This window comes from Diabrotica virgifera, chromosome 10 (genome assembly GCF_917563875.1).
Source record: "Diabrotica virgifera virgifera chromosome 10, PGI_DIABVI_V3a".
NCBI classification, from domain to species: Eukaryota; Metazoa; Arthropoda; class Insecta; order Coleoptera; family Chrysomelidae; genus Diabrotica; species Diabrotica virgifera.
This window is the reverse complement of record NC_065452.1, coordinates 116084233-116111312: the sequence shown is the minus strand read 5'-3', so window position 1 is coordinate 116111312 and position 27080 is coordinate 116084233. Positions and strand designations below refer to the sequence as shown.

The 27080-nt window shown below is 33.5% G+C and overlaps 2 protein-coding genes across 3 annotated transcripts in view; one reads left to right on the top strand and one right to left on the bottom strand.

Moving 5' to 3' along the window:
• Positions 1-2739: 2739 nt before the first annotated feature.
• On the bottom strand, positions 2740-3828 carry LOC114333415 (52 kDa repressor of the inhibitor of the protein kinase-like). The gene has a single exon (XM_028283283.2). The coding sequence runs from the start codon at positions 3826-3828 to the stop codon at positions 2740-2742; it is 1089 nt and encodes a 362-aa protein (XP_028139084.2).
• Positions 3829-24846: 21018 nt separating this feature from the next.
• LOC114333413 (uncharacterized) overlaps positions 24847-27080 on the top strand; it is a 417748-nt gene continuing 415514 nt past the window's right edge. Inside the window, exons 1-2 of one of the 2 annotated variants that reach the window (XM_028283281.2) lie at positions 24873-24985; positions 25565-25671. The gene's annotated coding sequence lies outside the window, so the exon portion shown is untranslated. Of the gene's footprint in view, positions 24986-25564; positions 25672-27080 lie in introns of both variants that reach the window. The other variant, XM_028283282.2, reaches the window with a different exon arrangement.

Below are 27080 nucleotides of genomic sequence, written 5' to 3'. Positions count from 1 at the left end.
TAGAGTCAGACCAGGTCTTTATCGTCAGTAGATCCGAAGTTATAGTTTCATGAAGAGATGCAATAGTTGAGTTGCTCCAAGTGATACTGGTATCATCAGCAAAAAGAAAAATTTTCCCATCGATTTTTAAATTATTAAATTAGTGATGTCATTTATAAAGATAAGGAACAGAAGAGGACCCAATACTGAATCTTGTGGTACTCCACATACAATGTTTTTGAGACTAGAGTCAGTATCATTTGCTCTAACTAGTTGTTTCCTATTATTCAAGTAGGATTGGAACCAATTTAAAGAAATAGGTACCTCGAATTCCATAGAAATTTAGTTTTGTAATCAAGATGTCGTGATTTACACAATCAAAAGCTTTGGCATAGTCGCAGAAAACAGTGGCAGTATAAAGATTATTGTTTAGTGCTTGGTAAACCTCATGTAGTACAGAAAACATGGCATCAGTGGTACAATTATTTGTTAAAAAGCCGAACTGATTTTGTGATAAAATGTTATTATCAACGATAAAGGACATAACTCGAGTTTTAATGAGTCTCTCAATAATAATTTTGGAGAGTACCGGTAGTAAGGCAATAGGTCTATAGTTGCAGGCATCAGATTTTTCACCACCCTTATGAAGAAAAAATAATAATTGCTGTGAGGCTGGAATAATAATTCTCTACATTTCATAGATTTCCAAGTGTTAGGCACCTACAATGATACAAAATAACTGACATCCCGTAGTCCTGTGACAGGGAACAATACAAACTTGAATATTTATTCCTATTTGTCATTTTCCTTACTTCGACCTTTGCCCATAGCTCAAAACATCTAAGAGCAAAGACCTTCACAATCGTACAAGTGTTTACAATAAGTCAATTTACACCTTAGCTGCATTTATGAACATTCCCACCCGAACGTTGTCTTTCTCATAACTAATACATCTATCTCTGTTTCACAACACACATCTGCATTCAGGATCGATTCCAATTAACTGTGTTTTGACCTACGAAGCATATCCGCTTACCCAGTCCCTCACCTAGCTATCCTATTAGCATAATTTGGAAGTTTTAACATGTTATCGATAAACGTACAAAGCATCCCTTGTAACGGCATCATTTAACTACTTGTAACGCCGACCTGAAGATGATCTGAATATTGTAGAGATCGAAACCGGTCGTCGAAGTATTATTAAATGATTGTGAGTAAGTCTGTGTTTCTTTACTTCATTTAAAATGAACTAACATATGCAACCCATTCAACACTTTATTGTCTTTTGCCAGGTTATTGAGAAGATCTTTGCAGTTTCTCACCAGTTTTGATTTGGTGAGAGGGTCCTTTACAGCCAGAATAGCCGATTGGCTATCTGTGTAAATGTTGTTTCTCTTAGCTTTAGGGTCTTCATCAATGCAGGCCACCAAAGCAAAAACTTCAGCCTGGAACACCGTTGTATGTTGACCTAGGCTGTAAGATTTATTATAGTTACATGTTTGCCCAAAGACTCCTGATCCAGTACCATGGGCAGTTTTAGATCTATCAGTGAACCATATTAAGTCCCCATTAATATTTGGGACTTTTTGTTCTCTAGATGGTATAATTGTGTTAATCTTCTCAGTGAAGATTAGTTCTGGTGTCATCATATCTGATTTCATCATAAAGATGGATTCCTCAAGTATAGTCCCAGTAATGTTTGTGTGGCTATTCAATACATAATTTGGCCTCCAAGTATTGTTTGCTTTGAGTCTCAGGATGGTCATAAAGGCTACCGCCGAAATATATAATTACAGCGGAGGGAGACCTGTGATAGCCTCTAATGAAGCCGTTCCTGTACTATTCAAGGCTCCTGTTATATTTAGAAGCGCTTGTCTTTGTAGGGTGGTGAGAGTGGTCACACAATATTGCAAAGCCGTCTTTCTCCACCAGAGAACTGACCCATAAGTGACTGTCGGTCGTATCACTGATGTGTACAACCAACATATCACCTTTGGTTTCAATCCCCAGGTTTTACCTACAACTCGTCTGCAGTTCCAGAAGAGTCGCTTAGCCCTATATACATCTTTATTCCATTCATATTTTTGTTCTTAGATAATTGTAAGGGTGCAAATGTGGTTAACGATGGAACGTGTGGCACGGAAGCCTGCTTGGTTGTTTCTCAGTTGTTTATCTAATTTCGGCTTGAATCTTTCCAATATAATTTTGGTCAACACTTCGGATGTGGCGCTTAGCAAAATTGGCGTGCAATAACGCACGCCAATTTTTGCAGATAGATAATAGGTCTCCTTTTTTGGGTTGATTTTTATAATCAATCCCTCCTTCCACTCCTTTAATAATTCTTCGTTAATCCATATTTTGTTCAAAAGTTTATGTAACATTTCTATTAATAGCTTACAATCTGCTTTTATTAGATCAATGGGTATATTTTCCATTCCTGTGTCTTTTCCATTTTTTAGAAGTTTTAGTATGTTTCCAATTTCTTTCTTTGTAATTTCTCCAATATTCACTTCTAGCTCTCGTGATTCTACTTCATCTTCTATGACTTGGGTCATTTAATGTTTAGCATATCAGTGGCGGATATAGGAAAATATTTTGGGGGGGCCCAATAACCGGGGAATCCGGGGGGGGGGGGGGTATGGAATAAGCAGAGGTGGTTCGGGTATACTCCCACGAAAAAAAATTTAAAGAATTGGTATATTTTTATTTTAATTTAATATTTTAAGTTTACAACTTTATTACAACTTTTATATTTTAAGTTTACAACACAAAATCAAGGTTTCTTGGTACACTCGCATACTTGTCAAGAACTTCTTCATTGCTTATTGCAAAGTCTCTGTGGATTGAAAGCAACGCTAGCCCATTAAGCCTATTTTCCGAAGTGCTATTTCTCAAGTATGTTTTTAGCCTTCTTAAACTTGAGAACGATCTTTCCACGGTTGCCACAGATACAGGCAGAACTGCTAGCAGTTTTAATAGAACATAAATGTTTGGGAAGAAATCTTGGTCACATTTTTCAAGAGAGCTTACGGCTGACTTGGGAAGATTTTCATACTTCTCTTGGCTCCACCTTTCTTTCCACAGCATGAACTCGCTTTCCACAACCTCTTTATGGGACAAATCCTCTTCATAGGAATTGAAAGCAGGTTCCAATGCACAGAAATCAGTTTTGATACAAAATTCTGGAAGGATGTTTTGTAAGGATGCAACTGTTTCCTTGTGAGACTCAAAGCGTTCCTTCAGCGAATTGCAAAAATCGTCTAGGTAAGGTAAATAAACAGCTCGGCGATAGTACTCTTCTTGGGTACTGTATGGAACGTTGTTGCGGGCTGTTTGAAGGCGGCAAATTCTAGGAACCTCCTCTTTAATCTTAAGTTTGTCAGCCCGCTCCTGTATTTGACTATACAGGACTTTAAAGTTGTTATCGGCATTTTCCCTTTCTTTTGAAAGCAGATCTAAGACATTCGAAACATTTTTCACAGCCTGTGTGAGATCTAAGTTCTTTTTTTGAAGATTCTCAGATAAGTTATGTGTTTTAGACAGCATATGGCTCAAAACAAAAGTATTTACAAGAAATTGAAATTGAGTGATAGAACTACCTAGAGCGTGTGCCTTAGGCGCTGAGTCACTTGATTCTTCTTCAATTTTCAAAAGGGAAAGACTGACGGGTTCCAATAGTTCCTTAAATAAAAGCACCGAGTCATGCCTCTCCACCCATCTTGTTTCACATAAAGAAATAAGTTTCTTTTTCTTTTGTTCAGGACAACATTCAGTAATGGTTAATTTTAATACTTCAGTTCTTTTGGCTGACTTATGGAAGAATGCGCAGACTTCTTTAATAACGCCCATGCAATTTTTTATAGAAGGTATGTTACTTGCATCTGATAAACATAAGTTTAGGGTATGTGAAGAACAGTGTGTGTACAACGCTAGAGGCAGTTTCTGTTTGATGCACGCTTGCACCCCTCTGAAGGGCCCTCTCATCGTGGAAGCACCATCGTACCCTTGGCCTCTCAATTTGTTCAGGTCAAGCCCTAAGCTTGACAAGGTATCCAAAACTGTGTTAGCTAATGCTGCCCCAGTAACGTCATACACTGGAACAAAAGTCAGGAAATCTTCTCTGATTTTATATGATGAGTCGTCGACATACCGTACACAAAGAGAAAACTGTTCAACTTGACTAATGTCAGTTGTTTCGTCTGCCAAAACAGAGTAAAAAATAGATTTTCTGACATTTGTGACAATCTGACTTTGAATCAAATGACCAAACGTGCTAATCAGTTCATTTTGAATAAAAGAACTTGTGTACATACTCTTACCACCACTGCTCAATAATTGAAGTTTTAGATCATTGTCTCCACTGTTAGCCCTGTATCTGAGCAAAGATCGGAAATTTCCATCATTTTTTTCTGGTTCTTCTAAGCCTATTCGTCCAGTGTCACGGTGGCCTCTTAGTGCTATTTGTTGCCTCCCGCAAAATCTTATACTTTCTATTATAGGAATAAGCTTTTTCCTGTTTTCTTTAATATCTATTATTCTTTGAGCATTTAGTTGATTGATAACACTCTCCGATTTTTTAGTTACAACAGATTTTGTATTTTGAGCTACCAAAATTGATCGTTTGTGATATGTACATTTTTCGTGTTTACCAAATACTTCTTTTGCCTTTTTCAAATTAGTGAAAGCCTTATTTACCAATGCCCCTGATATTTGGTGGTCTCCTTTTCCTACAGTTTCGGAGTGAGAAAATATTACGCAGTATTTACAAAATGACCCAGATTTTTCCTCGGAATATGCTAACCACTTAAATTCTTCTAGCCATTTCATTTGAAAAGATCTAGCATGGTTTGAACTAGAAATAGTAGGAAATTTATATCCAATCGGAGGTTTCCAAACATTTTCTAACAGTGAATTTTTTTCTTCATTTGTTAAGCTTTGAGTAGAGTTGATTTGACAATAGTGTCCAATATCATATTTGTTTGCTCTTACTTGTAATAAGCCTAACTGGTTACGGTCCTCTGCTACTGGAAATGGATCGGTGCTCGTAGTAGCAACAACAGAAGACGCAGCATCATTGCTAACGGCACAGTTAACTTCACTAGGTTCACTTACGTTTAGCCTTTTCGTAAAAAAGGTTTCAATTGAAGCTTGTCTCTTCATAACGAAATGAGCTGAACTATATAACAACGGATAACAACAAACGAATAACAAATAAAGCAAACTCAACACCACTTAATTGCAGTTTGTAACTGACGCTTCTCTGAAAACAATCAACACAGCATGCGCCGAGAACGTTCCGCACAGCGTTGCCATATCGCTAAAATTAAAGCGGTAGTAAGTAAAATGTACTGGCTCCGTTAAGAACGACTCTGAGCAAAGTTGCCGTTTAGGGAGATCCCAAAAAAGGAAGGGGAGAATAATGCACGGACGTAAGTGAGGGGTTACCATAATTAGCACCTACTTCCGAGTCCGAGCTTTTTCCCCTTTTTCTTGTTTAATGCCTTAACAATTTTTCTATTACATATTTTTCAAAAATTTTGGAATTCATTTGACAATAATAATCTCCACTATAAAATAGTAGTGTAGGCTCTATAAACCAGTTATGCTCCTTGGATAAATCCTTCCGAACAGCCAGCATGCACAACAAACAGTATATATCAATCTCCATAAAATCAATCAATCTCCATCCACTTCAATATTTTGTGTTAACTTGTATTTTTTAACTTCATCAACCATTTTTCATTTATTTATTTTTATTTCGGGAGGGGCCCGGGCCCCCTCGGCCCCCCCCTTATATTCGCCCTTGTAGCATATATATGTATTTCTTCGAAGTGTTCCTTCCATCTTTGTATTATTTCTTTCTCTTTTTTATTGTTTCCTTGATTATCCTTTACTTCTCGTATAGTTCATTGTGCCTTTCCTATTAGTTTTCGTATTATTTTATATTGTGTAGGTAGTTTTCTTTCACTGTTTTCTCTAACATATTTAGCATCTCATTTATATACACAGTTTCTTTTATCATTTCTGGCTTGGTTTTTTTAATTCTGCGTTTTTGCCTTGTATTTTCTTTCAAATGCCCTCCCTGCTTCCGATCCTTCTTTTCGTATTTTTTTTTAATACTTCGTGTCTTTGAAAGCGAAAGAGCGCTATTTTAGATCCTTATTTATAATAAACAAATTAACTATGAATTTTTAAAAAAAAATTGCTAACTTTGGCCCTAATTGACCTAGGCTAACTTATTTTTTTTAAAGTTCGTGTAAAAATGCCATCTTTTAGAATGTGTAAAAAAAATTGTACCGGCCATAACAAGAAAGTTATTCAAATTGTTTATAAAGAAAAATTGACGAAACTTTTGCATAATTATTTATTACTAATAAGTGCATTTTTTATTAACTTTTTTTAAACAAATTTGAAACTTAGCTCATGCTCTTTCATTTGACACCTGCAGAATGGTTCTAACGGTATGTTTTTCTGACTTATTACAAAAAAAAGCTCTCTGGGATAAACAATTTGAATAAAATATAAACAATTGAATGATTCGCTTCGAAATGTTTGTCCCATATTACGCACCAAAGAACCCTCATTTGACAAAAATTTCAAAGCTGTACACTAATTTTTACAATAGTTATTGCAAACTTAATTTTCTTGCAATTTAGACCTTTTTTCTCAATTATATTAACAATAAATAAGTATATCAACCTGTGTAATACGTCATTTTAAAGCTTTTTCCATGCTCTCTAAAATGTTTGTTCTAAAGTAACCATAAGGTCCACTGTTTTCCCTTGATTAAAAAAAAAATGAAAAAGGGCCATTTTTGACACTAAATTGATTATAATTAAAAACGGCAGCCAGATCCTACGCAGGAAATAGTTACAATTTGATCTCATAGGTATTAACTGTCGAAAAAACGCTTCAGTACCCTGGCTGCTCGAGTGTCATGGAAAAAACCTTATTACCCTGGACTGTATAGTTTCTTTTATCTTTTCTGGCTCGTTTTTTAATTCTGTGTTTTTTAGCTTGCATTTGCTTTCAAGTGCTCTCTCCTCTTCCTATCCTTCCTTTTGTAGGATTTCTTCTTTGAATTTTCCCTTTCTTCTATCAGTAGTAGAGTACCTATCTTTGGTTATCAATTTTATTTTCCTTTAAGAGATGTAGACGTATAAAATACGTATATGTATGTTAAGTCCATAGAATAAAATACAGCTCTGTATCGGTAGAGATTTTTGTTGCATTTGTCAATCAAAATGTGAGGAAATTTTTAGACAATTTTTTTTAAAATAGAAAAAAGTTTTCTGCGCTCATACAAAAAATTGTTGTGAAATTTTGGGATATTCAATTTTGGTACTAATTTCTTCTTTCAATTTTACTTTGATCAGAAAGGGTGGCCGAAAGTGATCAGCGAGGAGTCAAAAATTTTAATCACCTCAGACAAGTATCTTTAATCTTCGTTAAGGTTTCTGAGGTCTATGAATTAATAAGGATTTTTATTTAAAAAAAAAGGCAAATTAAAACAGTCCTAATATATGGTCCACATCATGAGACGAGAAATACAAATTAATGATGGTGATTATAAAGATTATACGTATAAAGGGTTAACGTAATATACGGAGCAGAGGAAAGCTTAAAAATATATTCATATGTACCGGGTGTCCCAATAGGAATGGCTCTCGGTCATATCTCAGGAACCGTTTATAGTACAGCTTTGAAAAAAATATTTATAACAAAAGTTGCCTCGGGAAAAGCCTGGAAATTATTTTCATAATTGTAGGTTCAACGCTAGAGGGCGTAATTAAATATCAAAAATTAAAAAACCAAAATTTTACAAAATTTGCCTAATGAAAGGGCACTGGAAATCCGATCATCGTATTCTTCATAAAATTCTGCGCATATTTGATTGCATAAGTTTAGGTCTACCTTTGCAAATAAGAGCTGGGGGTGAGTGGGAACCTTGTTATGAAAAAATGGCTGTAAGTCCGGTTCTGCTAAATCGACTTTGGCAAACTTGGTCTTGTTGAAAACCTTTCTTTTTCGTAATGTAAGAGTTATAATTTCGAAACAGTCTATTAAGTAATATGCGAGCTAGGAGACGTTATTTAATTATTTTCAGAAATCTAGTTTTCTTTGGAAAATATTAAATACAAGTATGGATTTTTAATACTGTATTACAAAATTAGATCAACTTAGCAACAGAATAGCGAAAACCACATGTCGATACCTTTTTTTCTGTCTCTAGATATCTTAAGAAACGTGTAAATTTTAAACCTAACCGTTACTGTCACCGGTAAACGAAGTTAAGGAAAGGTAGTGTGCTGTGGAAAAACAAAGGAACATTTTCCAGATCTCAACGTATATATTAACTAAAACAACAATAAGACAAACAACACCATAAAATATAACAAAGAAATCAAAACAACTACTTAGTGACGACTTAAATGTTCAAACTATTGCCCATCACTTTTGATTCAAGCATTTACTCTTTCAAGAGTAGATTGAACAGCAGTCTTAATTTCTGCTCTCGAAATGCTTTGAATGGGGTTTCGTAGTCTCTGGATCATTTTTTCTCGAGTAGGCCTAGCTGCAAAAACAAGGTCTTTAATCCGTTCCCATACCTAAATAAAAGTGAAATACCAAACCATCCCCACACCAAACAGTTAAATCTGGTGATAGTCAGATAATTGGACACTTTCTTTTCGATAATGCTATTATTGGTGAACGCTATCTAATTTTTTTAAAGAATGAATTGCCTCTTCTTCTGGAAGATGTACCGATATCAGTTCGTAGGTCCATGTTGTTTCAGCACGATGGTTTTCCCGCGCATTTTTCCAGAATAGTAAGAGATTTTTTAAGTGAGTCATTAGCTGATAGATGGATAATGGATAGGATGTTGAAGCCTATTTTTTGGCTAGCCAGATCACCAGATTGAACTGTTTTAGGCCGTCCGCACATGGGGCGACGCTCGAGCTACTCGACTCGATTCCAGTCGCATAGGTTTGTCCCCGCGAGTCAAGTTCCTTCGTTGTGGCATTGAGCTCTGTACACGGAGCGTTTAGGATTGCAAATCTCCTCGTCTTGTACGACTCTCGTCTCTTGCGATCCCTAGTACACGAGAAAGTTCGAGTGAGACGCACGTTTTCAGTCATATAGGTAGGTATTTTATTTTATTTGTTTCCTTCGTTTTTTGTTGTTTTTTGCGCTTAATTAAATTTTAGTTTTATTTAAAGATCGGTGCATGTTATGTTCGTTGATTGTAGTACTACCTACTAGCTTTGTGGAAATATATTGTTTGTGATATAAAATTCTGAAAACATTGAAATTTGTTTCTAGGTGTTTATTATAAAATTCGTTGGGGAAGTAGAAAAATACCCTCAATTGTACATATATAATCTATTCGCTAAACTCAGACGCAACTTTCTAGATATTTTAGTCGGCAATTTTGCCAATTTTAGTAAAATTGGCAAAAAATAATTACTAAATAGTTAATAATCACTAAATAGTTAGTAATTTCGCCAATTTTTGCAAAATTGGCAAAAAACAAAAAAATTATCGACTAAAATATGTAGCCAGTTGCGTCTGAGTTTAGCGAACAGACTATAATACTTATTGTATACAAATTATACTAAAAATGTAACAATTCCGTACTTTTTACAGATCGAAATAGTCGTTTTGGTTGATATAAAAAATGCGTTCTTCCTGGTTGGAAGATGTGAGCAAACTGAATCGACAAGTGTGCGGAGAGCAATCGCTTGTGCCGCAGGGTTCGTACAAGACGAGCAAGACGCGTGAACTTAGAGACATGTCTTCGATCGACCCATGTGCGGACGGTCTTAGACTTTTATTTATGGGGGCGGATTAAAGACCTTGTTTTTGCCGCTAGGCCCACTACTCGAGAAGACATGATCCAGAGAGTAGGAAATGCCATGCAAAGCAATGCGAGAGCAGAAATTAAGACTGCTGTTCAATATACTCTTAAAGAGCAAATACTTGCATCGAAAATTATGGGTCATAATTGAAGAGCTTATTTCCAAAATTTCTTAAATCCAAAATTTCGATTTTTTATTTTTTTTTTAATCTTTATAGATTTCTTCAGGTCTAGAATAAAGTTTTATGTACCAAAACGACTTATTTACCATTTAAAAGTGCATATGAAAATTGTAAAATTGTATAATTTGTATGTTAAATTTGAACAAAAATCTGTAATTTCTCATGTTTTACTTTACATGGATTTAAGACATTTTGGAAATAAGTTCTTCAATTTAAACAATTAAGTCGTCACTAAGTAGTTGTTTTTATTTATTTGTTATATTTTGTAGTGTTGTTTGTCCTATTGTTGTATTAATTAATACACGTTGACATTTAAAAAAATTTTCTTTATTTTTTCCACAGCACACTACTTTTCCTTAACTTCGTTTACCGGTGACAGTAACAGTTATGTTTAAAATTTATACGTTTGTTAAGATATCTCGAGTAGGGATGGCGGTTTTTGACAAAACACCGGTTTTCGGTTATACCGTTTTTTTTTTGCTTACGGTTTAACCTGGCGGTTATACCCGGCCCAAAAAACCGGTTTTCCCAAAAACCGGTTTTCGGTTTTTTTAATCCAATAGGTTAAAATGTTACATTTAAAATGCACTTTAGTTTGCGATACTCCACTCGACTCGATACTCGATGTCAATATGATCAAAATTAGTACTATCGAAAGAACATCAATATCAATATAAATAAAACACAATTTTTAATTAAACCATTTTATTCTATTAATTATCTATTATATATATTATATATAGGGTGAGGCAGATAACTGGCCTATTAGAAATATTTAGAGAACTAAAGGTAACAGAATCATGAAAATTGGAATTAAGGGGTTTTGAAGGGTGATCTATTTAATGAAAATATTTTCATCAATTTACCACTTCCGGTTATACCGGAAGTTGCTTAAAACTTCGTTTTTTTAAATGGGACACGTTTTTTTAAAATATGCGGTTTTGTAATGTTATACAGGGTAGTTTAAAAGCTAATTACGTTTTTTTGTTAATTTCGTAGCAACTTTCACACCCTGAAGAATTGTAGTAGTTGGATATCAAAAACTCTATTTATGTTAAAATGATTTTTAATATAGTCTATTATTATTAAAAATTACTAGTATAGCTAAATGTTAAATTTTAGTATACAGGGTTGGTCGAAACTCGGAATGAGGATTTTCTGAATTTTCTTAAATGGAACACCCTGTATTTTAGTATTGCAATGAAAAGACATTTTATGGTACCTTTTTATTTCTTAAGCATTCCCTATACCTAAATGCTTTAATTTGTGCTTAATTGTTAATCGCGCCAAGAATGTTAACTACATAGGTATTTTGATAGCTCAACCATTATTGGCAATTTTAAAGATCAGTCTAGATTAATATGTATTTATTTCCGAAAAATTATTTGTGATTAAATATTTTCACGACCAACCTAATAAAATTTCACGTATTTTTTGTTGAAATGAATGTTTGGCTTGAATCACCAATAACTCACAAATTAAAGCAGTTAGGTATAGGGAATCTTAAGAAATAAAAAAGTAGCATAAAATATCATTTCATTACAATAATAAAATATAGGGTGTTCCATTTAAGAAAACTCAGAAAATACTCTTTCCGAGTTTCGACCAACCCTGTATAGTACAATTAACCATTTAGCTATACTAACAATTCTTAACAATAGTAGACTATATTAAAAATCATTTGAACATAAATAGAGATTTTGATGTCAAACTACTACAATTATACAGGGTGTGAATGTTGCTAGAAAATTAAGAAAATAAACGTAATTTTCTTTTAAACTACCCTGTATAACATTACAAAACCTCATATTTTAAGAAAGAAGACATCCAGGAGAATCCAAAAATGTAAAAATATACAGGATGTTCCATTTAAAAAAAACGAAGTTATAAGCCACTTCCGGTATAACCGGAAGTAGCAAATCGATGAAAATATTTTCATTAAAGAGATCACTCTTCAAAACCCCTTCATTCCATTTTTCATGATTCTGTTTCCTTTAGTTCTCGAGATATTTCTAATAGGACTTTTATCTGCCTCACCCTGTATTCTATTATATATTTATTTAATATTTTATTATTATTATATATTTATTGATTATTATTAAATATAATATAGCGTAAGATTAATATATACATAAAATACAATTTAACCCAACCATCATTTCAACTTATAAAAAATTTCCCAGACTTTCAAATGGGATTTAAAAAAAATAATATCAACAAAAATATTTTACTTAAAAATAAATTGAATAATGCAATTTATCTTTTATTTTTACTACCATCAAAAAAAATTATTATGTATGTATTTCTTTTAACACGTTTGTATATTTGTATAATTTATAAAATAAAATTTGAATTATGGTTCTGTTTGGAATAATTACTTGAGAATAATAATTATGATTGGGATCCAAAATAATACCTAACCTAATCCTAATCATCGTAAAAACCTAATAACCGGTTTTTACTTTAAAAAGAAAAAACCGGTACTAACCGGGACAAAAAACAACCGGTAAAACCGGTTATTGCGAAGTAAAAAAACCGGTTTTAGGTTAAAACCGGTAGGTTTTTCCCATCCCTAATCTCGAGATAGAAAAAAGGTATCGACATGCGGTTCTCGCTATTCTGTTGCTAATTTGATCTAATTTTGTAATACAGTATTAAAAATGCATACTTGTATTTAATATTTTCCAAAGAAAACTAGATTTCTGAAAATAATTAAATAACGCCTCCTAGCTGGCATATTACTTAATGGGCTGTTTCTCGAAATTATAACTTTTACATTGACGAAAAAGAGTTGTTTTCAACAAGACCAAGTTTGCCCAAATCGATTTAGCAGAACCGGACTTACAGCCATTTTTTCAAAACAAGGTTACCACTCACCCCCACCTCTTATTTGCAAAGGTAGACTTAAACTTGTGAAATCATGCGCATAATTTTATGAAGAATACGATGATCGCATTTCCAGTGCCCTTTCGTTAGGCAAATTTTGTAAAATTTTGATTTTTTAATTTTTGATATTAAATTACGCCCTCTAGCGGTGAACCTGCAATTATGAAAATAATTTCCAGGCTTTTCCCGAGGCAACTTTTGCTATAAAAATTTTTTTCTCAAAGTTGTACTATAAACGGTTCCTGAGATATGGCCAAGAGCCATCATTCTTATGGGGGACACCCGGTACAGGTTGCAATCCTACTAATGATTATGAAGCTCCAAGACAGTCTTTATTCGTGAAAAAGAAGATACATTTGCTGGAATTTTAACCTTTCAGCCTAGAAGGTAGCAAGTAGGTACAGTGTATAAAATAGTTTAAAAAATGTTTTTATTGTAAACATCTTAATCGGTCCAATGTCAAGTCGTTAAATATATCCCTGACAAATATTTTTTTCTATGCGTGCTGAACCCAGTAAGGGTGTGTACATAATTTAGATAATTCCGCTTCCTCATCTCAAAAAGATGGGCATCTCCGACTCAATTCACTATCTTGTGGGCGCACAATTGCAGCAGAAAATCGCCACAGTGGTAAAAGGGAAAAATAGTCGAATTAAAAAATGGAATGTTGGAGGATTCCGAGGTCCAACAAAGAGACAGGAATATCAAAATATTCTCCAAAGAAAACTCAACGAAACCAGAGTGAAAGATACTGCAGAGGAGGAATAGAGACAATTAAATACAATAATAACGGAATCTGCCTAGAAAACTGTGCAGGAATGGTATGATGATGAATGCAGAACTGCCCAGTAAAGGAAAAAAGGCAAGCTATATTTGAAGGGCTCGGGGCAATAAGGGACCTAAGCCACATTTTTTGAAATTTTAAGATTTTAGTAAAACGGGCCCTGTAACAATGGTCTCAAGCCACCAGCGAAGTTTTACGGCTATTGGGCAATAAATGTGGCCACCAGGCTATAATGACCTTGTTGCCGACTTGCAAAATCATGGAAAATTTTTAAGCAAGAACGTCATAAGCCACAGCAAAATCAACATGGCGACACATGATCGGAGAGTGTTGAAAGAAAAACAATTACTTTATAAGGAAAAATACAGTAGTTCTGGTTCGGATTTTGACTCTGACGATTCTGTACAGGATCGAGAATATTCTCCGCATACGAGTTCCAGTGAAAATTATGAATCTTCTCCGAAAAAGGTAAGTAAACATTTTAGTGGATTGAGACCTTCTTGCTGTAGGATATGTGACTTGTGTCTTAATAGGTTATAATAATATTAAATTTACTTTTTTAGTAAAACGTAGCCCCAAATAACCTGTTTTAAATTTTTTTATTGATAAAGAGCCATCAACACTAATATTCTATTTAAATTCATTTGTCAATAACACGTTTTAAGACCAAAAAAGTATTTTATTTAGTAGGTGGCTTGGTCCCTTCTTGGTTCGATAGCGAACACCCAAATTCCATATTCATTAAACACACCCTAAATGGAGCGTTTGATGAAGTAAATGTTTAAGAGGGTTGTAAAGTTTGGTGACAACAAAAAGCTTAAAAAATATACATATGGAGGACCAATAATACTGAACATCAAAAAAATTCAGGATATAAAGAAACTTTTACAATATTCCTCTCACAAACCAGCAGTTTTATCTCAGTATTATTGGAATCAGTACAAGTAACATTGAACAAGATTATAACCAAGTTGATGAAACAGAGGAAGTAGACAGGGATGATGAAACCGATTTTTTTTAATAAAAAATAATATTGTAGGTATATTCTTGATTTTAGAATGATTCATTTTATTATTTTCAAAAAGGTCATAAGCCACATTTATTTGGTTAATACATTTTTTCTTAAAAGATGCAGTGTCATTTTGTATCTGTCTTTGAAAAAATATATTTAAGAATTTATTATGCATGTAAGGAATTAAGGTAAACATTAGAAAATATAAAAATGTGATTTCAGGATTTTGTCAAAAACTTTAAACGTGATTTACTCAAAACTTTTCAAATGAGGCTTAGGTCCCTTTTTGCCCCGACCCCTTCATTTAACCAACTTTAAAGAAACACAAGAAATAGGGAACTTGCAAAAATTTTTAAATATTAAAATGATATTAAAAAACATAAGGTAACATGATCTTAAAACGCTTGCATGCGAAAAAAACAAATATTTTTAACCCGTACGCTTATTACGACGTTTTGAAAATGCTATAAAATTCAAATATCTTAGGAGGCTCTTGAACGTCCTTCTATTGGTTCGACGTCACCGGCCACGGTGAACCGGCGGAAACAACGCGATTAAGGTAGGTATCACGGGTATATTACATTTTAATCGTCTTTAATGAAAAATCCCTAGGTATTATTTATGTTCATCTTATATATTGTAGTAAGTAGTTCCCCAATCAGCTTAGTTTTAAACTGAAATTGATAAAGTTGAGTGCTACCTTGTAAAGAGTTTAAAACGCATAATATGACGGACGAGGGTTTTTCAAAAGGTCAATCTGACTAACTTACCTATCGTTGATGTCTTCATCGTGGCAACTTTTATAAAAAGTAGTAAAAGCTATTCTATTGGAGAAATGCGAGGTGTCAAGGCAAATAAGTAAGAGTTATTAATAAGCATGTTTAAACCGTTTATAACAATAGTTTGGTACCATTATATTATAGTACTTATAAGGTTTACCCCGTGGGTTTGATCTACCTACCTCTAATCGAAGGATTTCGTATATCCTGGAAAAGATTACGGTGTAATTTGCATTATAATAAAGATTATATTTTATTGTAATGTTTATTAGTACCTACTGGAGTCTTTCATTATTGTGTTCAAAGCCTTCTGAGAAAAGATTATGGTGATTAGCAGCAACAAAATCCTTCTTTACAAAGTTAATAACACGCATAAATAAGAAGAATCATTATTGTAATTTTACAAGTTAATATCTTTATCATCTCAGCTTATACTTACACCGCATCCCTCGGTAGACCGCAAGCTATAGTAGAAACCCGACTGTAGACTGCATACTATAGTAGCACCAATACTTTTTAGTTACTCTTACTTTTATTACTAAAAGTTTTGTTTATTTTTAAGTTACTTGTTTCTTCTTTGTTCTTCAACACAAGAAACGAACAAAGTAATTTCATAAAAAAGAACTTTTTGATACATGTCAACAGAGATAAAATGTTAATATTTTGCCTGCCACAGAAAAAATAATTTTTGCCACAGAGTAAAACAAGATATTTCAACTATATTATTTATCTATGGGCAAAGTGCATTAAATGCAATGGCCCACCCCGAACGGACAAACGATACGAGTGGCCTGTGACGTCAGACCACAGGTCTCGCTTTTGAAGTTGTTTAAAACGGAAATTTTAGGCGCGGAACTTTGATTAGATGTTGTACGTACACTATTCATTGTTAAGACGTAATATTTTGAATATAACATTTTAAAACATAAATTAACAATTTTATGCAAAAAACAATTTTAGTGCAAGTTCCCTATTGCAGGAACAGTAAATTATAACGAAAATAGAACACAAGCGACTAGAATATGCAGAAGAAAAAAAGACAGGCTTTGAAGAAGCAAGTACAAGAAATTATAGAACATAATAGCAGACACGAGATAATAGGAGAATATCAGGCTGATTTCAGACAAGGAATAGCATAAAATTTTTATGCTAAAAATATTACAAAACGGTAGTTATGAACAACATCTAGGCTTGCATATGCCCTTTATTGATTTTAAACAGGCCTACGACTCCATCTCACGAAAGGATTATAAGAAGCAATGAAATCGCTAGGAATATCAGAGAAACTGATACGACTTATTAAAATAACGCTAACCAATACAGTCAATTAAGTCATGATATAAGGAAGTATTTCAAATCAGTTTAACGTTAACCGAGTATTAACCCGGGAGCAGTCGCGCCGTGAGAAAAAATCTCTCATTTTATTCTTTTCCATGACAACCTAATGAAAAATTTTTCAACATTGCTTTCCACTCGTAAGTGCCTCGAGGAAGATCGTAGTAATGCGTAGAATTTTTTTTTAATTTATTTTTAATTTTTTTTTACCTTTTTATTTTTTTTTTGTGGAATTGATGGCTTTGGTGACAACTAATTAGCTTTAAAATTGTTAGAAATAGATATTGTTAACATAACAAGTAAATAAAAATATTGTAAAGTAGAAATTTGATTTAAATTCTTATTTAAATCTATATTGTGAGATTTTTTCTCTACGCGCGACTATTTACGTTACAGAAGTGAGCGCGACTGCTCCCGGGTTAAACAAGGAGACCCTCTGTCAACAGACTTATTCAACCTAGTACTTAGTACTAGAAAAGAGAATTACAGGAGCCAGTATCCAGACAAGCGGCAGGATTCTGAACAAAAGACAACAGTGCATAGGTTTTCGTGTTTCCGACACGTTCAAGAATAGAACTAAAAATGTTCACAAAATTTGAAGAAGAAGCTAGAAAATATGATGTGATTATAAGCCAAGAAAAAACTAAATATATGGAAATGAGAGGGAACCATGTAGAAGAAAAATGCTCGCTTTCAAGCTACGTCTTATTGTACGTTTTGTGTGATAGGACAAATCCTATACAATAAAATGTGGCGTGTAAACAGCAAAACATACGTTTTGTCCAATCGAAAAATGTATAGGATTTGTCCTATCACACAAAACGTACAATAAGACGTAGCGTGAAAACGACCCTTTATGCCATAAATAATATGCCATATGATATACTTATAAAGGCTCGTTTTCATGCTACGTCTTATTGTACGTTTTGTGTGATAGGATTTGTCCTATCACACAAAACGTACAATAAGACGAAGCGTAAAAATAGCAAAGCGTACGTCTTGTCGAAGTGAAAAAATTAAATCCGTTTTGTCGTACGTTTTGTATGTGCCACAAAACGTACAAGAAAACGTAGCGTGAAAACGGGCCTTTAGCAGAGCCTATTTTACTTCAAATCAGGCCCGAGGCACTACATAATTTTCGGGCCCTTAACAAAAATTTAATAGTAATAGAAATATAGTTTCACCAGAAATTTAAATTTGTATTAACAATAAATAAAAATTATATTTAAACAATTAAACATTGTTTAATTGTTTAAAGTGCAAAAACTACCGTGGAATTTCTCTACTATGTACCTACAGCATATAAAGTCCTCACGTAAGTAGGCATAATATAAAATAGTGGCTCTAGCAAAAAAAATATTGGATAGTATCAGACGGGGAAGACCGACAATGGATCAAATATTTACAGTCCAGCAGGTCTTGAGCAAATCATGGGAACACAACAGTGATGTTCACAACGTGTTTGTAGACATTAAACAGGCATACGACTCAGTCAAAAGGAACAGACTATACTAAAAATTGGCTGAATTGGCATACCACACAATAGGGTGGTTCGAAAAAAACTTTTTTTCTTATTTCAGATCGCTATAGTGCGCAAAAGTTGCCATTGGTATAGACTTGAAAAAAGCACTAATTATTATTTTTTTATTAATTTGTCTTCCGGTCGCGCAATGCCATCGAAGTTAGCAAAAATTGTGAAAACCCTTAATTTTTCATATATTTTTTTAACAGACCAAATGGTCTTAATTGCGTTCCTATACCATGAATTAACTACTAAAAGTATAAAAAATCAATATAAATGCACTTATTATACATTTGTTTCATATCTTCCGGTCGCGCAACATAATACACAATGAGTAAAATTAGTAGTTTTTGCAAAATTTCGAAGTTTGACTCTTTGGTACAATTTTATCATACGACTTTTAGAAATGGTATAGTTTAATTCAATTACAATAATATATTTAAAATCAAAGCATATAAGATAAATTTTGATATTCAATTGTTATTCGGTCGCGCAGCTTCGTCAAAAACAGCTTACTACCGAGAGGCGAGGCGAAAGTGACGAATGCCAGCGAAGCGCGCGCAGCCACAAGTAAAGATACATGTGGGAATACCTCTACAATGGAGTATTTGTCTTCTCCATTGCAACGAACTGTCATTCCACCACCTTTTCCAACACTTAGATGAAAATACAACAGGCCCAATAGGATATGCCGGACCAATTGGAAAGGCCCTACCTGATTGTGAAAGAGTACCACTTATTGATTTTAATCCTATTGATTGTGAAATTACAAAAGTTGACAAGCGTATTCTTAGCAAGCACCAATAATTGTACTTGCTTGAGATATCAGAAGTCATCAAGTCAGGACATTGTTCAGAAGACTTTGTAGTTGGTACGTGATCCTAGCCCAACGTCACATTCAAGATGGCTTACTACTGCAAACCGAGTTTTGCGTTTCTTCATCAGTGTGTCCAACCCTTCTGAAAATCTGAGAGAGATTGTCACATTCATTCTCAAATGTTATAATATGCCTATGTGGTTTGCCACAAAAATAAACCACAAATTCACAGATGGGCCTAGACATGATTACAAAATCATTGAATCTTCAAGGTACTTACCAGAAGAGCTGCTTCAAGTTGTCGATCCCGTTTTACAACGGAATGCTTACTTTGCCCATCCCGAAAATTTACTTTTGGCTATGGTAACTGATGACAGAAACCATGTCCGAGAGCTGGGCTTTAGGCGTATCATGAAGGAAAATCAAGCAATATCTGAAAGTGACTCTATCAGAATCTTTAAACCACCAAACTTAAACTTTGAATCTAAATAGTATTATGAAATTATCAAATGGAATACCAGTACACTGACTCCCCTCTACTGCTAAGAACATTGACTAATGAAGAGATAAAACAGTATGTGAGCAATGAATTCAAGCTTGTTATGAGTATAGATATATATTTACTTTGCCATGCCATACACAGGCAGTTGAAAGATGCGTTAAGCTAGTGACCGAAGCTTCAAGTAAAGTGTGTGGACACAGTTCCAGAGACGGCTATATTAGAACCACATTATTGCATCGCTCAGCGATGCCAACGATTAAAATCAACAACAACTGGTAGTCTTTCACAATCAGGTAGGGCCTTTCCAATCGGTCCGGATATCCTATAGTACCTGTTGAATTTCCATCTAACTGTTGGAAAAGGTGGCGGAATAGCAGTTCGTTGTAATGGAAGGGACAAATACTCCATTGTAGAGGTCTTCCCACATGTATCTCTATTTGTGGTTGCGCGAGCTTCGCTGGCATTCGTCACTTTCGCCTCGCCTCTCAGTAGTCTGCTGTTTTTGATGAAGCTGCGCGACCGAATTCCACTTCAATATCAAAATGTGTCTTATATGCTTGGATTTTAAATATATTATTGTAATTGAATTAAGCTATAGCATCTCTAAAAGTCGTATGATTAAATTGTACTAAACAGTCAAACTTTGAAATTTTGCAAAATCTACTAATTTTACTCATTTTGTATTATGTTGCGCGACCGGAAGATATGAAACAAATGTATAATAAGTGCATTTATATTGATTTTACATACTTTTAGTAGTTAATTCATGGTATAGGAACGCAATTAAAACCATCTGGCCTATTTAAAAAAAAATATGAAAAATTAAGGTTTTTCACAATTTTTGCTAACTTCGATGGCATTGCGCGACCGGAAGACAAATTAATAAAAAAATAATAATTAGTGCTTTTTTCAAGTCAATACCAATGGCAACTTTTGCGCACTATAGCGATCTGAAATAAGAAAAAAGTTTTTTTCGAACCACCCTACCACACAAGCTAATTAGACTCATCAAAACCACAATGGATGAAACTCAGGCATGTGTACGAGTATAAAACCACCGGACAGACTTTTCCAAAATCTCGCAGGAATTGAAGAAGGGGGGTGGGCTGGTCCCAGCATTGTTTAACTTTTCACTGGAGTATGCGGTTAGGCAAATGCAAACTGGACGAGGAAACCTACTGACCAACAGAACCGTTCAACTGGCCACTTATGCCGATGATATTAATATTATTAGTAGAACATCAACAGGAGCACAGGAAACATACGCAGAGTTAAAAACGTAAACGAAAAGGCTAGGTCTGGAAATTAACACAGAAAAAACAAAAATAATAATACAGACGAGAAGAAAATATAGTCCCACAAAACATTATACATGAAGGTGACATTGAAACGGTTGGAAAGTTTACATACCTGGGAGTAGAAATATGCCGACGGATCAGAGGATGGAGAAATACGGAAGAGAATAACGCAGGCAAACAGAGCTTATATTGCCTTCTCTCATATATTTCGGTCTAAAAGTGTCCACCGAAATACAAAGATGAGAATCTATAAAACCTTAATTCGACCAATAGCATGCTATGGAAGTGAAGCATGGGTCCTGAAAAAAACATCCAAAAACAAACTCGACACATTCGAAAGGAAAGTACTGAGGAGAATACTAGGACTTGTGAGGGAAAACGGAATCTTCAGAATTCGATACAACAACGAGCTTTATCAACTTTATAAGGAAACACCCATGTTAGACTTCATTAGAATACAAAGATTGTAATGGGCCGGACATGTGATAAGAATGGGAGAGGATAGGCTACCAAAAAGAGCAATGAACGCTAGGATACAGGGAAAGAGACCGGTTGGAAAGCCAAGAAAGCGCTGGGAAGACACAGTAAGCAGCGATGCACAAGCATTTTTAGCAGTCCCTGTATGGAGAAGAGTAGCAGATAAACAAGGGTGGAGACAAAAAATAAAGGAGACCAAAGCTTAATTTGGGCTGTAGTGCCGTAGAAGAAGAAAAAGAACAGGATAGGAAGACGAACTTCCTTTTTGTGCACTGTTTTGAAGTGTAAAATATGATACACTCAAAAAAATTTAGTTCGTAATATTGATTAACAGTGATTATTGAATAGTATTTCGTTCTCACAACAATTTAATTTGTTGTTTCAACGAACTTTTAGACATTGACGAATGTACTTGGTTATTGTCACAATGATTTAATAATAATTGTGAGAATAACTAGAGTACATTAATCAATAACACTCAATTTATTCAGCCAATAACTTAGTTTTGTATATTTAATAAATACTGTTAATTGTGGCAGCAACTCACGTTCTTGATTTCGTAGATGACAAGCAATTACCTTGGTTTATCGTGACAACGTACAGATTTCATTAAAACAATGTACAAATGTTGTTAATATAGAGTAATATATGATTATTGAATAGATGTACACTGATTGTTGTGCCAACGAATGCATTAATTAATCTACTACTGCCTTTAATTCCCACAATCAATGCGTTAATTGTGACAATAATCGTGGTTGTTGAGACAATAAATGTTTTGCTTGACCATTTGAAATGTAACGGCTTTTCCTTGAAAGTGCCGAATAATAATTGCATTTTGTTTCCAAGTGTAGTCTGTAGTAGAAGGAAGATAAGGATAAGATATTACTTATTTTTTATATTTGAATAAAAGTAAGTTTTTTCTGATAAGGTAAATACGGGAGAACATTCTAATTAAAAATAAACTTGTCAGTGTCTTATGTTTGTAAGTATTTACTTTTAATATTGTCTTGTGATGTTATTTATAAGATGAACTGAAAATGAATTTTCGAATCCTGAATGAAAAAAATAATTAGTATTTTTGAAAATTTAAACGCAGAATAAAATATTACAGTATTATCGAGGGTCTGACGTCCCTGAGAACTTCCAGAATGATTATTTTAATAAGTCACAGGGGTGAAAAAGAGAAAATTTAGTATGATTTTTTTATTTCAAATATACTATTCAAAAGAAACTTTTTGTTTATTCTAAGGGACTTTCAGCCCTCAGTAATAATGTAATATTTTATTCTGCGGTTAAATTTTTCAAAAATACTTATTAGTTCTCTCAGGATTCCAAAAAAATGAATGCGTTTAAAAATAATTCGATCGGAATTTTGCCCCTGCGCTCTCAAAAATGATTAAAGTGTTATACATTTTTGAAATCACCATTTCAAACACTTTTAAATGAGCTGCCACATGATGTACTTTCCCATTAAAAAAATCAAAGTTACGCCTGTCACCTGAAGAGGGATCGTGTAAAGTTCGAAACATTGATGTTATAATATACTTTGATAATTTTAAAAATCGACCTGTCTGAGCGTTTTGCTTATGTGCTAAAAATGAATAAGTTAATAAGGGGGGGAGTGTAACACTTATTCCAGTGCACTGTATAAGCGATATAATAATTATGAGAAATCACACAGTGTAAAGTCCTAAAGGTTAAGGACAAAAAAGGGGATTTAAAAAATTATTATTAATCAATTAATATGATACATTGGGCTAATGCATTCAGTAATTATTAATATAAAATACGTTCATAGTAGGAATGAACGAAACTGATTGTAAGAATGAATAGATTTGCTTGTAAGAATAACCGTATTTATTGTGCCAATGAACGGAATTAATTGTAACAATAAACGGAAATAATTGTAGAAATAAACGAAATACGTTAGGAGAAATAACACTGTTATTGGCACAACGAATGGTCTTCGTCGGTCAATTAACGACGTTGTTGTGTCAATAAATAGTGTTCGTTGACTCAATGAACAGAGTTCGTAATATCAATAAAGTGAGATTATGGTATACATAATGAATGTTCGTCCATTCAATAAACGTAATGCATTGGCTCAACTAACGAAAATAATGAATTGGTGAATATCGCTTTGTTGTTCCAATAAAACCAAGAATTGGACAAATTTTAAGAATTGCGTTTGTTGTCTGAATTAACATTTTTATTGATATTACGTACCTTTTTCGTTGAGTGTATATTGCATCTTTTTGTACTTACCGTTCCTGGTTCCTGTTCTCTTAATTTGTGCTTTTTTCGTTTTTCACTACCACTTAAATGTTTGTAACTCATGATAGTAACGAAACGATAACTTAATTAAGAAAAATAAGTGTTTAAAGAGTTTTAATAAAACGACTAATGGTTAATCAATAAATTTGTTGAACTAACTTAAAAAAGCACAGGACTGAAAACTAATACAAGCAAGCAATAACTTATTTTTGCAGAAAACGGCATCAAATATCAAACTAAACATTAAATTTGAAAGTGCATTTTGAATAAATACTTATTATGACAATACGTGACAATACCTTTTGTTAATCCTACCTCTTTTTAATCCTTCAGAGTAGTGTCTAAATTTCGCCTGTTGTTATTGATGCCGACAAGGCAATCTACCTACTCTTATTGCAGTTTTATGATAAGAAAGGTTTATGATTTATGAATATAACTCTAACCTAATTTTTTATCATTTATAATTTTCTGTTCGTAAAATGAAATAATTTTGAAACTTTATTTTGTTTTTCAACAAAAATATTCTTTTAGTGATCTTTTCGGGCCCCATTAAAATGCGAGCCCGAGACAGGGGCCTCATGGGCCTAGTGGTAAAATAGGCCCTGGCCTTTAGAACGAATGACAGAGAGTATAAAACACACAACGTACCTACATATTTATGTATAAATACAAAATAAAAGTTCTAATATATGGTCCACATCATGCAACGAAAAAATACAACTTAAGGATGGTAAATATGAAGATAAATGAATGGTATACGCAGCAGAAGAAAGAGCAAAAAAATGTATGCATATGTGAAGGTTGCAATCCTATCAATGATTATCAAGCTCTGCGACAGTCTTCATTCGTGAAAAAGAAGATACATTTGTTGGAATTTTAAACTTTCAGCCTAGAAGGTGGTATCTAGGTACAGCGTATGAAAGTTTCATATAGTTTAAAAAAATGTTCTTATTGCAAACATCTTAATTGATCCAATGTTAAGGCGTTAAGTATCTTCGCGGGCTCCCCACAAATACTTTTTTCTATGCGTACTGAAGGTACAGTAAGGGTGTGCAGACAATTTAGATAATTCCGATTTTTTTCGAAGATTGCCCACTTTGATGGCTAAAACGACTGGGCTACTATCCGCGAGGACAGGCGAGAGCGTACGAGGTCATATACTTCAAGTGGGTCTGCGAGAGGTGAAAACTGAAAACAGTTGTTTACTATCTCTGTTAGAGTGCCTCATGTTTAAAATCATTGGATGCCTTGAAAAATGTGCCCGGGAATTTTAAAGGTAAGACTGGTTTCATTTCTTTGACCTGTTTTTTTTTCGGTTGCGGTGATTAATTGGTAACGAGGGCTTTAATTTTATTTTACACAGACATGTACCGTTATCGTTTATCGTGTCCTCTTATTTATGCTATGATGATGGACTACATCAACTTTTAAAAAAGTTTAAATTTTTAGAGTTTTCTGCTTTCGTAGTGGCATTTTTCTTCTTAATCCCCATCAAAACACTTATATTCTGCAACATACATTGATACAAGAAAAATCTTTAAAAGTCAAGCTGTAACTAACATTCCATTCAATTCATATTAACAAACTTATTAGAATGTAATCAAAAATATTTGTTATTTGTTTCATTACTATTTTGTCTAATATATTAGCATTGTTTTCAAGAAATTCCATGTAACAGATTGTAAATCAACGATATGTTAGAGAATCTCGTTTGTAGGTTACAATCACCTCATCATTATAGATTGGAATGCCAGTTAATTTTTAATAAAAAAATTAATAGAAATTTTTAGTAAACTGGTAACAAATATTTGTGTAATTTGCGTATAAATAATATGTAGTTCATCTGTCTTTACAGTACAGGTAGCTGTGTATAGTGTGGAGTAGAATGAGTTGAAATGAGGACACGATATTTCAATTAATGCAGGTGCATATATACATGGAGGCCCACACAAAACAATCACGGTAAATAACTTTGAACCTTTTACAATAAATACCTTAATTTTGGACTAATAACGCATCTGAGCATAAATAACGGGACTTTTAACTATGCTAACTTATGTTAATGTTACATTTATACTGTTAATTTTAAGGATTGGCAAAAATGTTTAAACCGCATACTAGCAATTTTCTGCGCCGCCTTTTTAATTTAAAGGAATTTCTTTGATATTCTTCTTCTTACCTGCGATATTTATTTACTTTTCAGGTTAAGGTGTTAATACCATATTTTTGTACTAAAGTTAAATATTTTGTCCTTATATTTTTCATTATTTATCTTTATATTGTTAGTTTCGTTAAATTACATCTTATTGAAATGTCATCAACTTAAAGATATTTTAGGTTCATGGACCTAGTTTTCGATCGCATATGACATTTATTCATATTTAACTTGACTTGTAGTATACGAACATATATTTCTTAGGTGTTATTAGACTACACGTTTTCTTTCTTATTTATTTCTTCTATTTAATAAATTATTTTTATCCATGTTTTCATTATTTGATACTGCGCTATTTTTATCGAACAGTTTAAATCTATCGTTTATATTAATACAATTAATATCGTTTTTTATAAGGAATTGTATTTTCTTCCCAAATTTGTGTTGTCTTTTTAAATAATTTTTTAATATTCCCCCAACCCCTCAAATTTTCTTTATTTTATATTTATGTTATTTTGTACTCATTTACATAATAATATATAATCATTGTGATTATTTTCTTCTGACGTATATTTTCGTATAGTTCCATGCTGTTGTTAATCGTTGGATATCATGTTTGGTCCCATATTCTCTGTCGTGACTTTGTTGACAGCAGCGCCAAATAATGATGTAATGGATTTTCTGTACCATTGTCTTAGATTTATCAACCATGATGTTCTTCTTCTACCTGGACCACATTTACCTTGGATGTTTCCCTGAATCATCAGATGCAAAAGTTCATATTTTTCAGGGTGTCTCATAATGAGACCGAAATATTCCATCTCTTCAATATATTGACCAGTTGTGTTGTTTGGTTCAGCCGTCTAAGGATCTCCTTATTTCTAACTCTCTCATCCCAGTTTATTCTTAGTAGCCGTCTGTATTCCCACATCTCAAATCTTAAGTTCCTCCAATCATTAGGCATAGCTTCACTTAGAGCTTAGAGCCCACGTTTCCACTCTATTCAGTAGTACTGGAACGATATTACAATATTTCATTTAAATAAGAAGATCAATACTGAGATTGTGGCTGCACTTATTATTTTATTTGCTATAGTTTTAGTAACGTGGAGTTTTAATCCAAACTGATTACAGGTTTGTTTTAATTTGTTAATTAGTTCTTCTTCACAATTAACCAGCACTAAGGTATCGTCGGCATGTCTAATATTGTACACGGT